The 16,413-nt window shown below is 45.9% G+C and overlaps 4 protein-coding genes across 4 annotated transcripts; 2 read left to right on the top strand and 2 right to left on the bottom strand.

Moving 5' to 3' along the window:
* Positions 1-760: 760 nt before the first annotated feature.
* On the bottom strand, positions 761-4,440 carry AGABI2DRAFT_178039 (hypothetical protein; the record flags this gene model as incomplete). Its single annotated transcript, XM_006460457.1, has 3 exons — positions 761-2,285; positions 2,580-3,950; positions 4,355-4,440. The coding sequence occupies 3 exons, from the start codon at positions 4,438-4,440 to the stop codon at positions 761-763; spliced, it is 2,982 nt and encodes a 993-aa protein (XP_006460520.1).
* A 2,133-nt stretch (positions 4,441-6,573) lies between these two features.
* AGABI2DRAFT_117463 (hypothetical protein) lies at positions 6,574-8,109 on the bottom strand (the record flags this gene model as incomplete). Its single annotated transcript, XM_006460456.1, has 1 exon — positions 6,574-8,109. The coding sequence occupies one exon, from the start codon at positions 8,107-8,109 to the stop codon at positions 6,574-6,576; it is 1,536 nt and encodes a 511-aa protein (XP_006460519.1).
* A 1,652-nt stretch (positions 8,110-9,761) lies between these two features.
* On the top strand, positions 9,762-10,387 carry AGABI2DRAFT_117462 (hypothetical protein; the record flags this gene model as incomplete). The annotated part of the gene is made up of 2 exons (XM_006460455.1): positions 9,762-9,864; positions 9,915-10,387. 2 exons carry the CDS (start codon positions 9,762-9,764, stop codon positions 10,385-10,387), a joined length of 576 nt encoding a protein of 191 aa, XP_006460518.1.
* A 2,564-nt stretch (positions 10,388-12,951) lies between these two features.
* Positions 12,952-14,451, top strand: AGABI2DRAFT_67568 (hypothetical protein; the record flags this gene model as incomplete). Its single annotated transcript, XM_006460454.1, has 3 exons — positions 12,952-13,084; positions 13,178-13,531; positions 14,348-14,451. Coding segments are annotated over 3 exons (591 nt in total), but the record flags the coding sequence as incomplete, so codon positions are not given.
* Between the last annotated feature and the right edge of the window lie 1,962 nt (positions 14,452-16,413).

The following is a 16,413-nucleotide window of genomic DNA, read 5'->3' as shown; positions in this document are numbered from 1 at the left end:
TGGCGTTTGAATGATTGCAGCTTTCTGGGGTGACGACTAGCTGGAATATGTATGACAAGATCTCGATAGGTAAGGTGTGGATTGGTGAGAGTAGATTGTGCAGCTGTAAGGTGCGACGGCGGAGGGTACTTTGCAACGTGTTCAACTCGGCAATATGACGACCGACCGAGCTGAGTTGCTCGTTGACGTGGATGAGCTCTGCTTGTTTGTTGACAAAAACATAGGGAGCTGTGTGAGGGCGAAGATGGTCGCATTGGGAGACATTGGCTTCGGATGCCATAGGATGGACGCCGGATGGTGACGGTAGTGGATGTCAGATTCCAAAATGGGCTCGTGGCAGGTTAATCAAAATTTGATGTTACGCAGGGACGGGACTAATGATCCCATGTAACGCGCACGAACATCATAACTTCGAGAGGACAGTTGACCAAGAATAATAGTATGTGGATAATCCTAACACTGCATGCGACCTACTTAAATCATTAGAAATTGGGAGAAATGCAGATAGGAAAGAACTCAAGAACAAAAGGTTTCGGCGGGTGTAGCCTGAGAATTATATCTTCAAGGCCATCCTTATTGAACTCATAAAAGTTCGGACAGACATGTCAGAGAGTGACTCTAGTATGGATATCATTGATTATTCACCGTTATTTTCAAGATCGATTCAGTATTTGGCGCTGTTCCTCCTACACTTCACAAGAGAGTATCTGCGTCATTATTCTATGACCAGTTGCAAAGAGCCACTTTGTACATGTGAATGTTAAATTTTTTTATAGTCCCACATCATCTCTATATGACGGTTACCCTTAATCAGTCTAAACTCCTCTGTCAATGCAGGGGTCCAAACTGTAGCACTTGTATCACTGTTCCCAACGCCTTGGAGTTCTAAGTGCAGATGTAGTGCTGCGCCACTCCACCAGTTCTTCAATGAATCCAAAACACTACGGGGCTCATGTTCAAGCCGTGACGAGCACAATGTTATGGATTCGAGAGCGGGTAGATGAAGAGGCCTAGGATCATTGCGTTCATTGTCCAGCGGTGACAATGCATGAATGGCGTTCAGAAAATCTGCCAGACCTATAGAGGTAAAATCCAGGACTCTGAGATTAGGAAATGTCGTCCGGAAAAGCTGATACAGATCGTCATAGTCTAGCATTTCTAAACGCGTGGATATTGATATTGTGAGGGATGTAAGACTTGCAGATACACTGCAGCATAAGGAAACGATATCGAGAGAGTATTCGGCGAAATGACCAAGGTCGAGGAACTCGAGTGAGGGTAGTTGGAGGTGTTGGACGGATGGGCTCACGGCAATAGCGTTCATAGTGTTAGTACGCAGTCGCTTAAGATGGTTGAGAATGAGAGGCTCGGTGAAGGAGGGACCATCTGACTCGTTTAAAATCTCCGCATAACACTCCACGAGGTTTGGGCACTGGTATAGGAGTGGCACGAACACACTTTCCGCCACGTAGCCGATTGATAGGTATTGCACGGAGGGAGGAACAGTGATTGCCGGAACATCCAGCAAGCCGCATGAGATGTTGAGTCGGGTCAAGTTATTCAGTGTCCCAATATCAAAAGCGGACAAGGGTTGTGGCGGGCATGTCATGATCAAGGACTCGATCATCGGAAAGAAGGTGTTCTTGAATTTCGATACCCAAAGCGGTACATTAGACAAGCTCCACACTTCGAATCCCTTGACTTTCCGTACCACATCGCAAGTGAAAAGAGTCTCGATAGCCGAATCTAAATTTCTTCCACCCTTATAGTGCTCGTCGGATACACAAACGGTGATGTTCGAAGCACGGATGATACAATGCTGAAGCAAAAATGGGAATTTGTCAATTGGATTGCCCTCAGCTAGGCGCAGCGGTATTTTATCCCACAACTCTGGTGTGTCAAAGGCAACGTGGCGGAAATGGGATGACACGGAGCTCAGCACCAAAGCTCGCCGAAGGCAAACCCAGTAATCATCAAATCTCGAACGACTGTGGATTTCTGGGCCGCCGGCTAGCTGGAATATGTATGACAAGATTTCGGTGGGAAAGCCGTAGATTGGTGAGAGCAGATTGTGTAGCTGTAAGGTGCGAAAATGGAGAGTACTTCGCAACGTGTTCAACTCGGAAATATGGCGATCGAGTGAGCTGAGCTGCTCGTTGACGTGGATGAGTTCTGCTCGCTCATTGGCAAAAGCATAGGGAGTTTTATGTCTGTGAAGATGGTTGCATCGGAGAATGGAAGCCATAGGGTCGACAACAGTAGTGTGGACGTTGAGTTGAAAAACGCTGATTAAGGTTTGATGTGTCCTATCTAAATACAGATGAGATACTTCGAATAATACAGAAAAAAGATACAGGTTTCGGGCTATACTCAAACACATTATCTTCAAGGTCAGCCCTACCAAACTCATTCTGGCAGTCCGGACGGACGACTCATAGGGACTGACATTTATTATCAAGCATTGACCACTACTGTGACCGATTCATCCATTTGCCCTCCTTTCTATCACCATTATGCCATCCAGTTATAGCTTATCGCAGCCCCATATAATCTCTATCGGACGCCTGTCCACAACTGACCTCAACTCCTCCCTCTGTTCCGGGGTCCAATCTTTACGTCCGAGAGAATAGCCGCCGAACTCGAAGCGCAGATGTAATTCCTCGTCGCTCCACCAGTTCTTCAACAAGTCCAGAATTGTACGAGGCGCCAATTCGAGCACGCCGGAATACAATGATATGGATCTGAGAGCGGGTAGATGAAGAGGCCTGAGAGCACCGGCATTGCATTCGCCATCCAATGGTGATAGTGCACGAATGGCGCTCAGTAAGGATATATAATGCAAGTTTAGTTTCAGAACCTTGAGTTTAGGAAATGTGAGCCTGCAAAGCTCGTACAGATCGTCATTGTCTAGCGTTCTGGAATACGTGAGTATGGTGAGGGATGTGAGGGTTGCTGATACACTGCGGCAGAACGGAACGATATCGAGAGAGCCTTCGGTTTGGTGATTAAATTCGAAGAACTCGAGTGAAGGCAGTCGAAGGTGTTGGAGGAATGAGCTGATGGCAAAAGCGTTCTTATTTTTAGTACGCAGTCGCTTAAGATGGTTAAGAATGATAGGTTTGGCGAAAGGAAGATCATCTAAATCCTTTGCAATTTTCGCATAACACTCCACGAGGTTTGGGCACTGGAAAAGAAGCAATAGAAACGCCGTTTGCGACACACTGCTAATTTCTAAGAATTGCAAGGACGGAGGAGCAATAATTGGAAAATTCAGCGTAGGTGGGGCATCATATATGCGGAGTCGGGTCACAGTATCCAGCGTCCCAAAATCAAAACCAGAAGCGTCTGTTTTATGTCCAAATGAAACCGCCAATGTCTCGACCATGGGAAAGGAGGCGGCGTTGAATTCTGGTATCCACATCCATACATGCGTCGATCCATGGAGGTGTAAAGTTTTGACTTTCCGTGTCGTTTCAAGAGTGATGAAAGTTTCGATAACGGAACGTGTATCTCTGTAATCCTCATTTCTACGACTCTCAAATATGCAAAGGCTGACACTCTTCGGAGCACAGGAAATGCAATGCTGAAGCAAAGGTGAGATGTTGCCAATTACTTCGTCTTCAGCTATCTGCAGTGATATCCTATCCCATAACTCTGATGTGCCAAAGGCAACATGTCGGAAATGAGATGAGACGGAGCTCAGGACAAAAGCCTGCCGAAGGCATTCCCGGTAACAACAACCTCCTGAATAGAAATTCTTGTTTTTTGAGCCGACGACTAGCTGGAGTATGTATGAGAAGATTTCGATAGGGAGTGTGTTGATCAGTGAGAGCTGGTTGTGCAGTTGTGAGGCACGACGGTGGATGGTACTTCGCAACGTGTTCAACTCGGAAATATGGCGATCGAGTGAAGCAAGTCGCTCATGCATGTGGCTGAGTTCTGCCTGCTCACTGGCAGAGACATAGGGAGCAGTCATTGAGCGAAGATAGTCGCATTCGGGGGAATTGGCTTCGGATTCCATATGGTCAGTGACGATGTAAGTTCCAAAATGAAGGTCAAGCAACGGCACGAAGTGTATCAGTTTGTCTTTGTTTGCCAGTCCAAATGATCTTCTCTCGGGGCGAAATCAATAGAAATCAATTTGAACAATAGGACCGTCGTATAGCTGTAAATAAACTATTTGAATGTTTAGTAAACGTGAGAAACGGAAATAATCAAGAGCAAAAGGTGATGATTTTGGCCTACACGCCGAGCACATTCTGTTCAAGATCATCTCTATTGGGTCGAACAGATGCAGACGCATCCAGAGTCTGTCACTGTTGGCTATTCAGTGCTACTGTGACCGATTGCTTACTTTTCTCCGTCCCTCTTTTGACATAAAAGTTTCTGCGTCATTACTCTATGGACATTTGCAACGAGGTACCCAACACATGCGAACATTATATCTTATTATTGCCCCAGGTAATCTCTATCTGACGACTTCCTTTGATCAACCTGAACTCCTCTTTCAATGCCGGGGTCAAATATTTGTCACTGGGCCGAGGAATTTGAAATTTGAAGTGCAGATGTAATGTCTCGTCACTCCACCAGTTCTTCAATGAATCCAAAATGATACAAGGGTCGCTGTCAGCACACAGCGAGAACAATGTTATGGACTCGAGGGCGGGTAGATTAAGAGGCCGGGAATGGTTGGATTCATTGTCCAATGGTGACAGCGAGTGAATGACGCTCATCAAAGGCTCCACAGACACAAAGGTAAATCTCAGGTCTCTGAGTTTAGGAAATGTGAACCTGCAAAGCTGGTACAGATCGTCATGGTCCAACACTTCGGAAGGTGTGAGTATGATGAGGGATGTAAGAGTTGCCGATACATGGCAGCAAAATGGAACAATATCGAGAGAGCCGCTTTCGTGATCAAGTTCCAGGGACTCGAGCGAGGGCAGCCGGAGGTGTTGGAGGGACGAGCTCATGGTCAAAGCGTTCATGGTGCCGGTATCCAGTCGCTTAAGATGTTTAAGAATGAGAGGTTTGGTGAAAGGAGGACCATCTAATTCCGTTACAATTTCCGCGGAGCACTCCACAAGGTTTGGGCACTGTAAAGAAGCGACACGAACATCTTTTGCGACACTGTGCTGATGCGTAAGTATTGCAAGGATGGAGGAACGAAGAGTGGAAAATCCAGCCAGTCGCCATCTATGTCGAGTCGGGTTAATTTATTCATTTCGCAAAAATCAAGTTTGCGTAAGTACTTTGTTCCTCCCCCGCCTCTTATCGTCAATGTCTCGATCAAGGGAAAGGAGGTGGCGTTGATTTCTGATAGTAACATCGTTATATGCGTCGAGCCATGGAAATGGAAAGTTTTGACTTTCCGCGTCGTTTCAAGAGTCATGAAAGTTTCGATAACGGAACGTATATTTGTGGTTGTGCAAGCCTCATAGCTACGCCTCTCAGATATGCAAAGGCTGATGTTTGGAGCACAAGCAATGCAATGCTGAAGCAAAGATGAGATGTTGCCAATTACTTTGTCTTCAGCTATCTGCAGCGATACCCTATTCCATAACCCTGATGTGCCAAAGGCAACATGGCGGAAATGAGATGAGACGGAGCTCAGGACAAAAGCCTGCCGAAGGCATTCCCGGTAACAACCTCCTGAATAGAAATTCGCGTTTTCTGGGCCGACCACTAGCTGGAATATGTATGACAAGACCTCGATAGGAAAGGCGTGGATCGGCGAGAGAAGATTGTGCAGCTTTGAAGAACGGTGATGGAGGGTACTTCGCAACGTGTTCAACTCGGATATATGGCGATCGAGTGAACTGAGCTGCTCGTTGACGCAGATGAGCTCTGCCTGTTCGCTGGCAAAGTCATAGGGAGCGGTAATTAAGCGAAGATGGTCGCATTCGGGGGGTTTGACTGCAGATGCCATAGGGTCGACGACACCGGACGGTGTAGTGGACGTCAGGTACCAAAATGGGCTCGTGGCAGGTTAATCAAAATTTGATCTCACGCGGGGACGGGACTAATGATCCCATGTAAACGCGCACGAACATCATAACTTGGAGAGGACAGTTGAGCGAGAACCGTAGTATGTAGATAATCCTATCGCTGCGCGAATGAGCTACTTAAATCTTCAGAAATTGGGAGAAAAGTAGATAGGAAAGGAGGCTTAGACTAAGAATATTTTCTTCACGGTCAAAGTTTCTATTGACCTCACGAAAGACGTGCCAGAGACTTTATCTAGTATGGATATCATTGACTATTCACCGTTATTTTGATCGATTCAGTATTTGGTGTTCCTCCTACACTTCACAGTAACATGAGAGTATCTGCGTCATTATTCTATCATTCTTCTACGATTAGTTGCAAAGAGCCACCTTGCAGTCGGATATGGCCATTTGCCATATCCCTCTCCTCCTGACCTGGAAACAATCTTCCCTTTCGAGTAGAAGAAGCTGTAGATGATGTTGGGCGTTGTGGAAGGGTGTTTGTGGCAAGGGACGACCAGGTTGGAGATGTTGAAGACTGGGAGCGGGCATTCCGTCGTTCATCTTCCGGCTTTCTACTCGACAAATTCTACGGTTGGGATTCCAACGGCGCTGGGCTCTCAGTGATCTCATTATGACCCCAGGTAATCTTCATCTGACGACTACCCTTAATCAACCTAAGTTCCTCTCTCAATGCCGGGGTCCAATCTGTCTCACACTCACACGGGGAAACAAAGGGTTTAAGGTGGACGTGCAGATGTAATGCCTCGTCACTCCACCAGTTCTTCAATAAATCCAAAAGGATACGGGGGTCGCCTTCAGCCCATGGCGATTTGAAAATTATGAACTCGAGGGCGGGTAGATTAAGAGGCCGAGGATTGTTGGATTCAGTGTCCAACGGTGACAGCGAGTGAATGGCGCTCATCAAAGGTTTCACATACAATGAGGTAAATCTCAAGTTTCTGAGTTTAGGAAATGAGAACCGGCAAAGCTGATGGAGATCCTCATAGTCTAGCGTTGTGGACCGTATGTGTATACTGAGGGATGTGAGCGTTGCCGACACACTGCAGCAAAATTGAACAATATCGAGAGAGGGGCGTCCGTTGGAGTGATAAAGTACCAGGGACTCGAGCGAAGGCAGTTGGAGGTGTTGGAGGGATGGGCTCATTGTAAGAGCGTTCATGGCGCCAGTTCGCAGTCGCTTGAGATGTTTAAGAATGAGAGGTTTGGTGAAAGGAGGACCATCTAATTCCGTTACAATTTCTGCGGAGCACTCCACAAGGTTTGGGCACTGGTAAAGAAGCGACACGAACATCTTTTGCCACACTGTGCTGATGTGTAAGTATTGCAAGGATGGAGGAACGAAGAGTGGAAAATCCAGCCAGTCGCCACCTATGTCGAGTCGGGTTAATTTATTCATTTCGCAAAAATCAAGTTCGCGTAAGTAATTTGTTCCTCTTCCGCCGCTTATCGTCAATGCCTCGATCATGGGAAAGGAGGTGGTGTTGATTTCTGATAGTAACATTGATACATGCGTCGAGCCATGGAGGTGGAAAGTTTTGACTTTCCGTGTCGTTTCAAGAGTGATGAAAGTTTCGATAACGGAACGTATATTTGTGGTTGTGCAATCATCATAGCTACGCCTCTCAGATATGCAAAGGCTGATGTTTGGAGCACAGGAAATGCAATGCTGAAGCAAGGGTGAGATGTTGCCAATTGTTTTGTCTTCAGCTATCTGCAGCGATATCCTATCCCATAACTCTGGTGTGCCAAAGGCAACATGGCGGAAATGAGATGAGACGGAACTCAGGACAAAAGCCTGCCCAAGGCACCCCTGGTAACAACCCTCCCAATACCGACGATAGTCTTTTTGGCCAACGACTAGCTGGAATATGTATGACAAGATCTCGAGAGGAAAGGTGTTAATAGGCAAGAGCTGATTCTGCAGCTGTACGGTGCGACGATGGAGGGTACGTCGCAACGTGTTCAGCTCGGCAATATGACGATCGAGCGAGCTGAGTTGCTCGTTAATGTGGATGAGCTCTGTTTGCTCGCTCGTAAAGACACTGAGGGTGATTATTGAGCGAAGATGGTCGCATTGGGGGAAATTGACTGCGGTTGCCATAGGATCGACGGGTGTTGTGGGCGTTGGGAGCGAAGCCTGATCGAGTTTGATGGGTCCCAGGTCAGCCCAGTTAACAAACCTATACACTGGGCCGGAGAAACAATAAGGCACGTGCCTTATTGAATTATTATTTAATCAATATGTAACATTAGATCCAAATAAGCCAATTGGATTATCGTGACTGTATTGTGACCAGTGTCACAATTTGTACACAATTGTACACTTGTCTTATTGAGTAATTATTCAAGATTTATTCGAGCACGTTTGTAAACAAATAATGTTAAAAATTGTTCATAATAATACATCCGAGTTTTTTAAACCTTATCATGATCATTTATTCAAAAGTGCTTCAATAAATCTGCTGACTTATTGAATGTATATTCAAAGCGTATTTGAGCATATTCTGGCCAATTAAACCAAATAGTACTTCAATAAGCCGGTTGACTTATTGAAACCTGATTGTGACAGAAGTCACGGCGTGCAAAAAATTTGACAAAGTCGAGACGTCTAGCGATTGGCCGATTCAACTGTAAATCGAACTCGTGCTGACTTCTCGAATCGTGAGTCGGCTGTGCTACTCATCTCTCGATTCTCGCGGAAATAAACAGTTTTGGTTTGTCTTTTCACTCACCAAGTCGAATCGTCTAGATTGCGTGGACTTTAAACACCACGAATTGAATTGAATATTCGTGCCAACCATTCTCGTAATATTCTTGAGTAGAAAATTTGAGGCGGTCGACTTCGAAATCGAAGGGTGGAAAAAATCGTTGCCGGAAATCAGAGGCTTGAATCGTCGGTCAGACAGCTTGCCGTACACACAACTCTAGTGTAAGTGGACGATCAGTGAAAATAGATTTTAGCCATGGACGATTCTGCACCACGATCTCGTTCACCGAAATCGTATCTGGCTTCTCCGCGAATCCGGCAAGATCCATCAAATTGTGAATCGGATCGATTTTCTGGGATTATGCAACGACTTAAATCACGATGATTTCAGTATCGCCTATATCGTGTGGACGTTTCAAAAACCTACGGTGGTTTGACGGTTCGTACGGGTTTAGGATTGTATCTTGCCATTACTTGAAAGGCCGAAAATGGTGGGGATGACGTTCGCGAACAGATTTTCAATATTAGAGAGGTTGGGTGATAGCCTTGCATAAATCGTAAACAAAGTCTGACGCGGGTTGATAAAGGAGTAAAGATGGAAAAGAAACGAATCTGACCTTGAAAACTATGATGATAGGTCCTGGAACCGACTGCGAGTGTTGGTTCTTTACCATGAACAGCATCTCAGAAGCCGGACATTGCGAGTACCTTCATTAGGAGAGAATGTGGTGACTGCTGGATTGCCTAAGCTAAAATTTCTGATAAGCCTCGGAACAAATCTTTGTCACTCCCAAGTATTTAACGAAATAGGAAGAAGTTGCCGAAAGACAGACAGGATCTGGTTTTCGGTGAGGTCGGATTTAACGAATTCGGCGAACACATGCATGACGCCATGGATAGAGCCTAGCGATCCTGAGGAGGCTAACTCAGACAACAGAAAACGCCCGACTGCTAGAAATTAGGGTTTCAAGGGTTGAGAATGGATCTCAATGTTGTTAAGAGAACGTCGTGAGCGATACTACAGCCAAATAACGGCAAACACGCACATGGAGCATCCGTTTCTGAGCTTGCGACCAATCCTCCCATCCTCTTCACGTATGCCTCGTTCAACAGCCGACACAATGATAAAACAGGTTGATAATGATCAAGGTTAGTATTTCACGTACATTGAGAATACAGACACTCACTTTTTGCCAAAGAACGACCAGATAGTCCCACTAAGAAACGTTCAAACGAAAAACGCGGGTCACTGATTGGGACACAAGCGGAGGAAGGGTGGATGTTGGTATTGTGCGATGGAACAAGGGAGTGGGACGAGTTTCTAGCTGGCGAACAAGAGATCGATTCAGACGGCAACACCGGAGGTTGGGACGGCAGTGTATCATGTGAACATTCGAACGGTGAACGCGAGACGCCAGTCAGAACAGAAGTCGTGGAAGGTCGAATGGTGTCTCGGTGCAACGAAAGGAATAGATGCAAGGGGCTTTGCACCAGCGAACAAAAGAATAAGGACACGGATTCAGACAGCGACACCGAAGGCTGGGACGGCGATGTATCAGGCGAAGACGACGACAACGAGAGTGATACGGAAGAAATACAGGCAAAGGATAGCGCTGAAGATGAAGGTGGAGCTGTTGACGACGGCTATGAGGCGGACGATGAGACCGAATGACGAGTGAGTCGCAACATGCTCTTATGATACTGATTCGACATGTCGACGCGCTTTCCTCACACAGGTCTACTCTAAACAACTTCCAATAGACTTCGCGATTTCGTATTTTGTGAATCGTTTGGTGCTTGCGTGTCTCGTGCTTGTCGCCTTGTCGAAACGCTTTTGTACGGCGTGCCAGTGTCCGGCTGCTAGTGTAAAATGTGGCCTGTTTACATATAGTCATCACGATATATATGAATATTAGCACGTGGATGAGCACAGTTCCGGTTGCGATAAAACCATAAGTGGCACATACTTTGCAGTGATTGGTATGAGCATATACTTCTTCCTGAAAGTGTCGGTTTTTGGATGTCCATTCATGAACACTCAAAAACCCTCTTCAATATTATTGTACTTCGGCTAACAGTAATCTTCGTTGACGAATATTGTCTACTTGCGCTTATGCACTTCTTGTAAAAGAAGGAAGGAGTTGTACAAGTGCACCCGGAATTAGCACGTCACGAGGAGCTATTTTTGGGGACGAAGTCAAGGCTCAGGAAATCATTGACCCGAGTCTTACGACTGGGGAATATCCTGGGAGTCGTGGTTCGCGGGGGAGGTAATGGTCGTATTGGTTGCACTGTTTTGTAGAGACAGTGGATCGGCTACAGTTACTTCGGCCGACCACCATCTCTTACGACCGCCACCTCGCCGATAGGGTACGCAGTCAAGCCAGTCTAGCGTGCTCCAATAAGCACGCAAGTCTCCACCGTTGACACGAGAGAAGGACCTACCGATGGCAAAGCGAGAAACGGATTCTATATAACTGGGCAGGTGCACATTGCTACTTTCGTATCTCACAATATCGATTGCAAGGCGATTTGACTATAAAGTTGCAGAGAGGTCCTTTGAGGTCAGTGGGTGCGTAAGGGAGTGAATAGGTGATACCGCGTACAAGTACTAGATATCCATTAAGCGTCGAAAATACAACCAATATTGAAAACGGGATCGATTGTGATATCACCAGTGGCATAATATAAGACGAGTTCGCCAAGGCGGGTCTTGACATTCAATGATTTCGAAGATACCGGTCCCTGGCTAAGTATGAAAGCTGAACCATAATCAGGAGAAAGGCAAAACTCGGCCAGAAGTGACTTACGCGAGAAACGTCGCTGAAACGCTACCATTTCACATATATATCGTTAACTTTCCGGAAGAAAGACGAAACATCCTTGTCTAGTGGTCAGCAAAGCTCTGGGCAAGGGCAGAAAATTACGTAGAGTCCAGTGCTAAACCTGAGTTTGAACTACGTGGCATACAAGCAACTAGGACTTCAGCCATTATGTACTCAAGATAGTCTTTGGAAGAATACAGAAGGTTGCTAGCACGATGAGGAGCGACACACCTTGTGAGAAAGAAGAAATTTGGATAGACAGAGGCTGGCCTTGATGGAAAATCAGGACCTCCGTCATTAAAGTACAACAAATCAAGCCAGGGAGGGGGCGTTAGTGCATAGTACAGGCATACTCATGGGTAGAACCCACCTTTTGGAGAGGGTTTTGGATTTGAAAGGTAGAGGCACCAAGTGGCTCATCTACGGCACGATGGAAGACCTGATAGGCCATTCCATATCAAATGGACAGAAGGAGGCCAAACCGGCCATTCCTAGTCCATCGGAAACGAGATAAGGAGGAAGGTCCACTGTAGCGTGACATGGAGTAGAGAAGAAAGGGCATGCAACCTGCATTCCCACGGTCCCTGTGGGAAACAAATATCAATTGCTTATACAGAGAGCTAATTACTACATGGAGTAACGGCGGACTCAGAAATCGACTCGAAAAGAAATTAGAGTACTATGGTAATAAGCTCTTAGGACAGAACAGTGACAACCATTTCCCAAAGCAGGAACTGATTCATGTAACTTTCTGTATGCCAATGGCTCTGCGAGCGTCAAACGTGATTATCAAAATTTGGCAGTATATACCAATGATACGTACGGCAAAGAGCAGATGCGGCCACCATCTTCTCGTATGGTCAGAATTAGTGTGCCCTAACCACGTTACATCCGAAAATATATGCTTGAACAGTAAATGACTCACATCTTCCATGATACTGGAGCTTTGGACTGTTCCGTAGATCGCCTCTCCTGTATGGATCCAGTAGTACACGCGGGTACCAGGCTTTGAGAATTACTTAGATTAGCTATAACCAAGAACTGGGTGAGAAACTAACTATTGGATGGGCAAACTCGTGTTGAGTATAGGAGTGGCAGGAAGTATGAGAGGTATGACGAAAATTTCCTTTTATATTCGTTCCACTTGTAGTATACAAACGAAACGCAAAACACATGTACACCTCAGTTCTCGTCCCCGAGACTGAGGTAGGCCCGATATTTCTTCTCCGTAGTTTTATCTAATTGTACTTGTATTAGTGTTATATTCTTTCAGGTATAGTACGAATACACAGTTCTCGTCCCCGAGACTGAGTGTTATATTCTTTCAGGTTATGGGCCCCGCCCCATTGTGAGACATCATTTATAAAAGTGCTGCAAGCGAAAGAACTACACAATGTCAAGTACAGCAGTTATGAACGACGTATTGCCACCCACCGTGCCTGCATTGGATGTTTCCGGAACGAATTGGGCAATATTTGAATTGCGTTTCCGGATGGTTATTCAAGGGAAGGGCTTGTGGGGTCATTTCGACGGTTCAACTCCTCGTCCTACACCACCGCGAGCTATCACTCCGGCGTCGCACCCATCTACTCCAGTCCTAGCTACTTCTCCTTCAACCGCAGCTGCGGCTGTACAAGTTCCTATTCCTTCGACTCCTACACCAACAGTGGCCGAAATTGATGCCTGGGATCGTAACGAAAATATTGCGCTATCGCTTCTAGCTCAGCGAATTCCTGACTCCACACTTGTAGTGGTTTCTGCCCAAACTACTGTCAAACTGATGTGGGACAAAATAGTTCGAGACTATACGTACAAAAGTGCTTTCTCTCAAGCAAACCTTCGCCAAGACTTCATGTCTTCATGTTGCCCAAGCGGAGGTGACGTACGCTTGTTCTTGAATGAGTTACGAGCTAAAAAGGCGGAGCTACTCGCTATTGGTGTCCACATTAGTGATGATGAGTATCGAAGTGCAATAATTCAATCCCTACCTCGTTGGTTGTCGACATATGCTTCAAATCAACTCTCAGCAGCTCGTCTCCATACTTCTCTTCACAACACTATTGATCCTGATATGCTCATCGTTATGATTTGCGACGAATGGGACCGTACCCGACGTTTCGCCAAGAAAGGTCAAAAATCTGAAGGGAATGATGCATTAGCCGTTGAAGAGGAAGGAAAAGGAAAGAAGAAAGGGAAAGGGAAAGGGAAAGCTAAAGATGGCGAGAGGAAGAAAGGACCATGTTGGTTTTGCCAAGGCGAGCATTTGAAAAAGGATTGTGCGGAATGGAAGAAGAAACAAGAGGAAGGGTCTAGTAAGAAAGACCAATCTAAATCAAGTGCAAATGTAGCTGAAGAAGATGATGACGAGTCTTTTGCAGTAGACATAGATAAAGGGGGAAAGGTTTCCGAGACCATAGCCCGAGTCGAAGTTTTCGATTCCGGATCCTCTCGACACATTTCTCCTTATCGAGATATGTTTACTTCGCTTCAAATGATCCAACCCTGTGCGTTGCGAACTGCAAATCAGCAATGCCTAAACGCAATCGGGAAAGGAGAAATCAAACTAGACTTGCCCAATGGTGATTCACGATCCCAACTACATCTTAAAGAAGCACTGTATGCACCTGAAGCTGGTTATACTCTCATTTCTATTGGTCGTCTGGACACCGACGGTTTTTCCACGACGTTCAGGGATAATAAATGCATAATTCGAGACTCAAATGGTGCTCGTGTCGCCGAAATTCCTAGAAATGAGAAGGGGCTGTATAAATTGGTCAAATCCAGCTGCGATGAAGTAAACGTAGCAGTTGAAACCCTTACCGTTGATGCACTACATCGTCGTCTTGGTCATATATCATCTGTGGCCGCTCGAAAACTTGTAACGAGTGGACTAGTATCTGGACTAAAGTTGAGCGGAGATGAATCTAACTCAATTACCTGTGATTCATGTTCATATGCCAAAGCTACACGCTTGCCGATAGCGAAAGTTTGTGAAGGTGAAAGAGCGTTGAAAGTTGGCGAGGAAGTTCATACGGATGTATGGGGACCATCCAGAGTTGCGACAAAGAAAGGACGACGTTACTACGTTACGTTCACGGACGACTACTCGAGGTGGACTCACATTGAGTTCTTATCCAACAAATCGGATGTTTTTGAAGCATACAAGCAGTTTGAAGCCTGGTGCGAGACTCAGTTCAATTCTCGTATCAAAGTTCTCCATTCAGATCGAGGAGGGGAATATACGTCTGAAGAATTTCAGAAGTATCTCAAATCGCGAGGAACTCAAACGAAACTTACAGTTCATGATACGCCTCAACATAACGGAGTAGCAGAACGTCGTAATCGAACCATCGTTGAACGTGTTCGAGCATTGTTACATGCTAGTTGTCTTCCAAAGAGCCTATGGGCTGAAGCTGCCGCCCACATAGTATGGTTGATGAATAGAACCAGTACTAAAGCTGTTCAAGGTATGACACCTTTCGAAGCTTTGTATGGCCGTAAACCTCGACTCGGAAACGTTCAGGAGTGGGGTGATGAAGTTTGGGTTCACCAAGCTGGAGGGGACAAGTTGGGAGCACGAGCAAAAAAGGGGAAATGGTTGGGATATGATACCGAGAGTAACGGCTCACGAATTTTGTTCCCTGATACTGGGACAATCAAAATTGAGCGTAACTTTCGCTTTATCAAAGATCAGACTAACCTACAGCTCGAGGGGGAGTATATCCCGACTCCTGAAGTACCCGCGTCGTCCACACCGGCTATTTCATCACCAGAATTGCATGAATCTACCACCACTCCAGTTTCACCAAGCGTTGGTAGTACCCCCACTCAACGCGAGTCGTCACCGGCACCAATTCAACAACCTGATTCACCGGATCAAGTACCAGTTGTTAGACGGTCACAAAGAACACGGCAGCCGAGCCAGAAAGCTCGCGAAATTCTTGAAGGAAAAGGCATCACCGTTGTAGAAGAATTGGACTGGGAGGAAGTTCATGTATTAGTAACAGAGATGGAAATAATGGAGGCTTTAGAACCTCGTACCTGGAAAGAGGCCACACAGAGGACTGACTGGCCGTTGTGGAAGAAAGCGATGGAGGAAGAATTAGCCACGTTGCAGGCTGCTGGCACCTGGGAACTAGTTGATTGTCCGCTTGGCATCAACATCGTGGGATCAAAGTGGGTCTTCAAAGCGAAGAAGGATGCGGCAGGTAACATTGTCCGCTATAAAGCTCGTTTAGTGGCCCAAGGTTATTCACAGATCCCAGGAGTCGACTATTTCGACACTTTTGCGCCAGTAGCGCGACTTTCGTCAATCCGAACCGTACTCGCTATTGCTACTGCCCGGAATCTTGAAATCCATCAAATTGATGTCAAAGGGGCGTATCTTAATGGTATATTAAATGATGACGAAACTGTTTACATGCGTCAACCTCCCGGTTTCCACGACACCACTCATCCCCGTTATGTCTGTCATCTCAAAAAGACACTTTATGGTCTTAAACAGTCCGGAAGACGTTGGTATCAACGCCTTTGTGAAATTCTTATCGACAATCTAGGCTATTCTCGCTGTGATGTCGATCACGGTGTTTTCTTCCGTGTCATTCAAGATGATTTGATCATAATCCTTGTTCATGTGGACGACTGTACTCTCGTGGCAACAAAACTCGAGCTTATTAGAGAGTTGAAAGAGAGGATGAATGAGTTTGTAGAGGTGACTGATCTCGGAGAGATTCACTGGCTTCTAGGGATTGAAATTCGACGAAATCGAGAGGAAGGTAAATTGTATATGTCTCAAAGGTCGTATATTGATTCGTGTCTTCGGCGATACGGTTTCGAGGATGCTAAACCAGTCAGTATCCCTATGGATCCATCC

The sequence above is a fragment of the Agaricus bisporus genome (genome assembly GCF_000300575.1).
Source record: "Agaricus bisporus var. bisporus H97 unplaced genomic scaffold AGABI2scaffold_4, whole genome shotgun sequence".
Lineage (NCBI taxonomy): Eukaryota > Fungi > Basidiomycota > Agaricomycetes > Agaricales > Agaricaceae > Agaricus > Agaricus bisporus.
The sequence above is the reverse complement of the archived record's forward strand: the minus strand, read 5'-3'. Positions and strand labels throughout refer to the sequence as shown.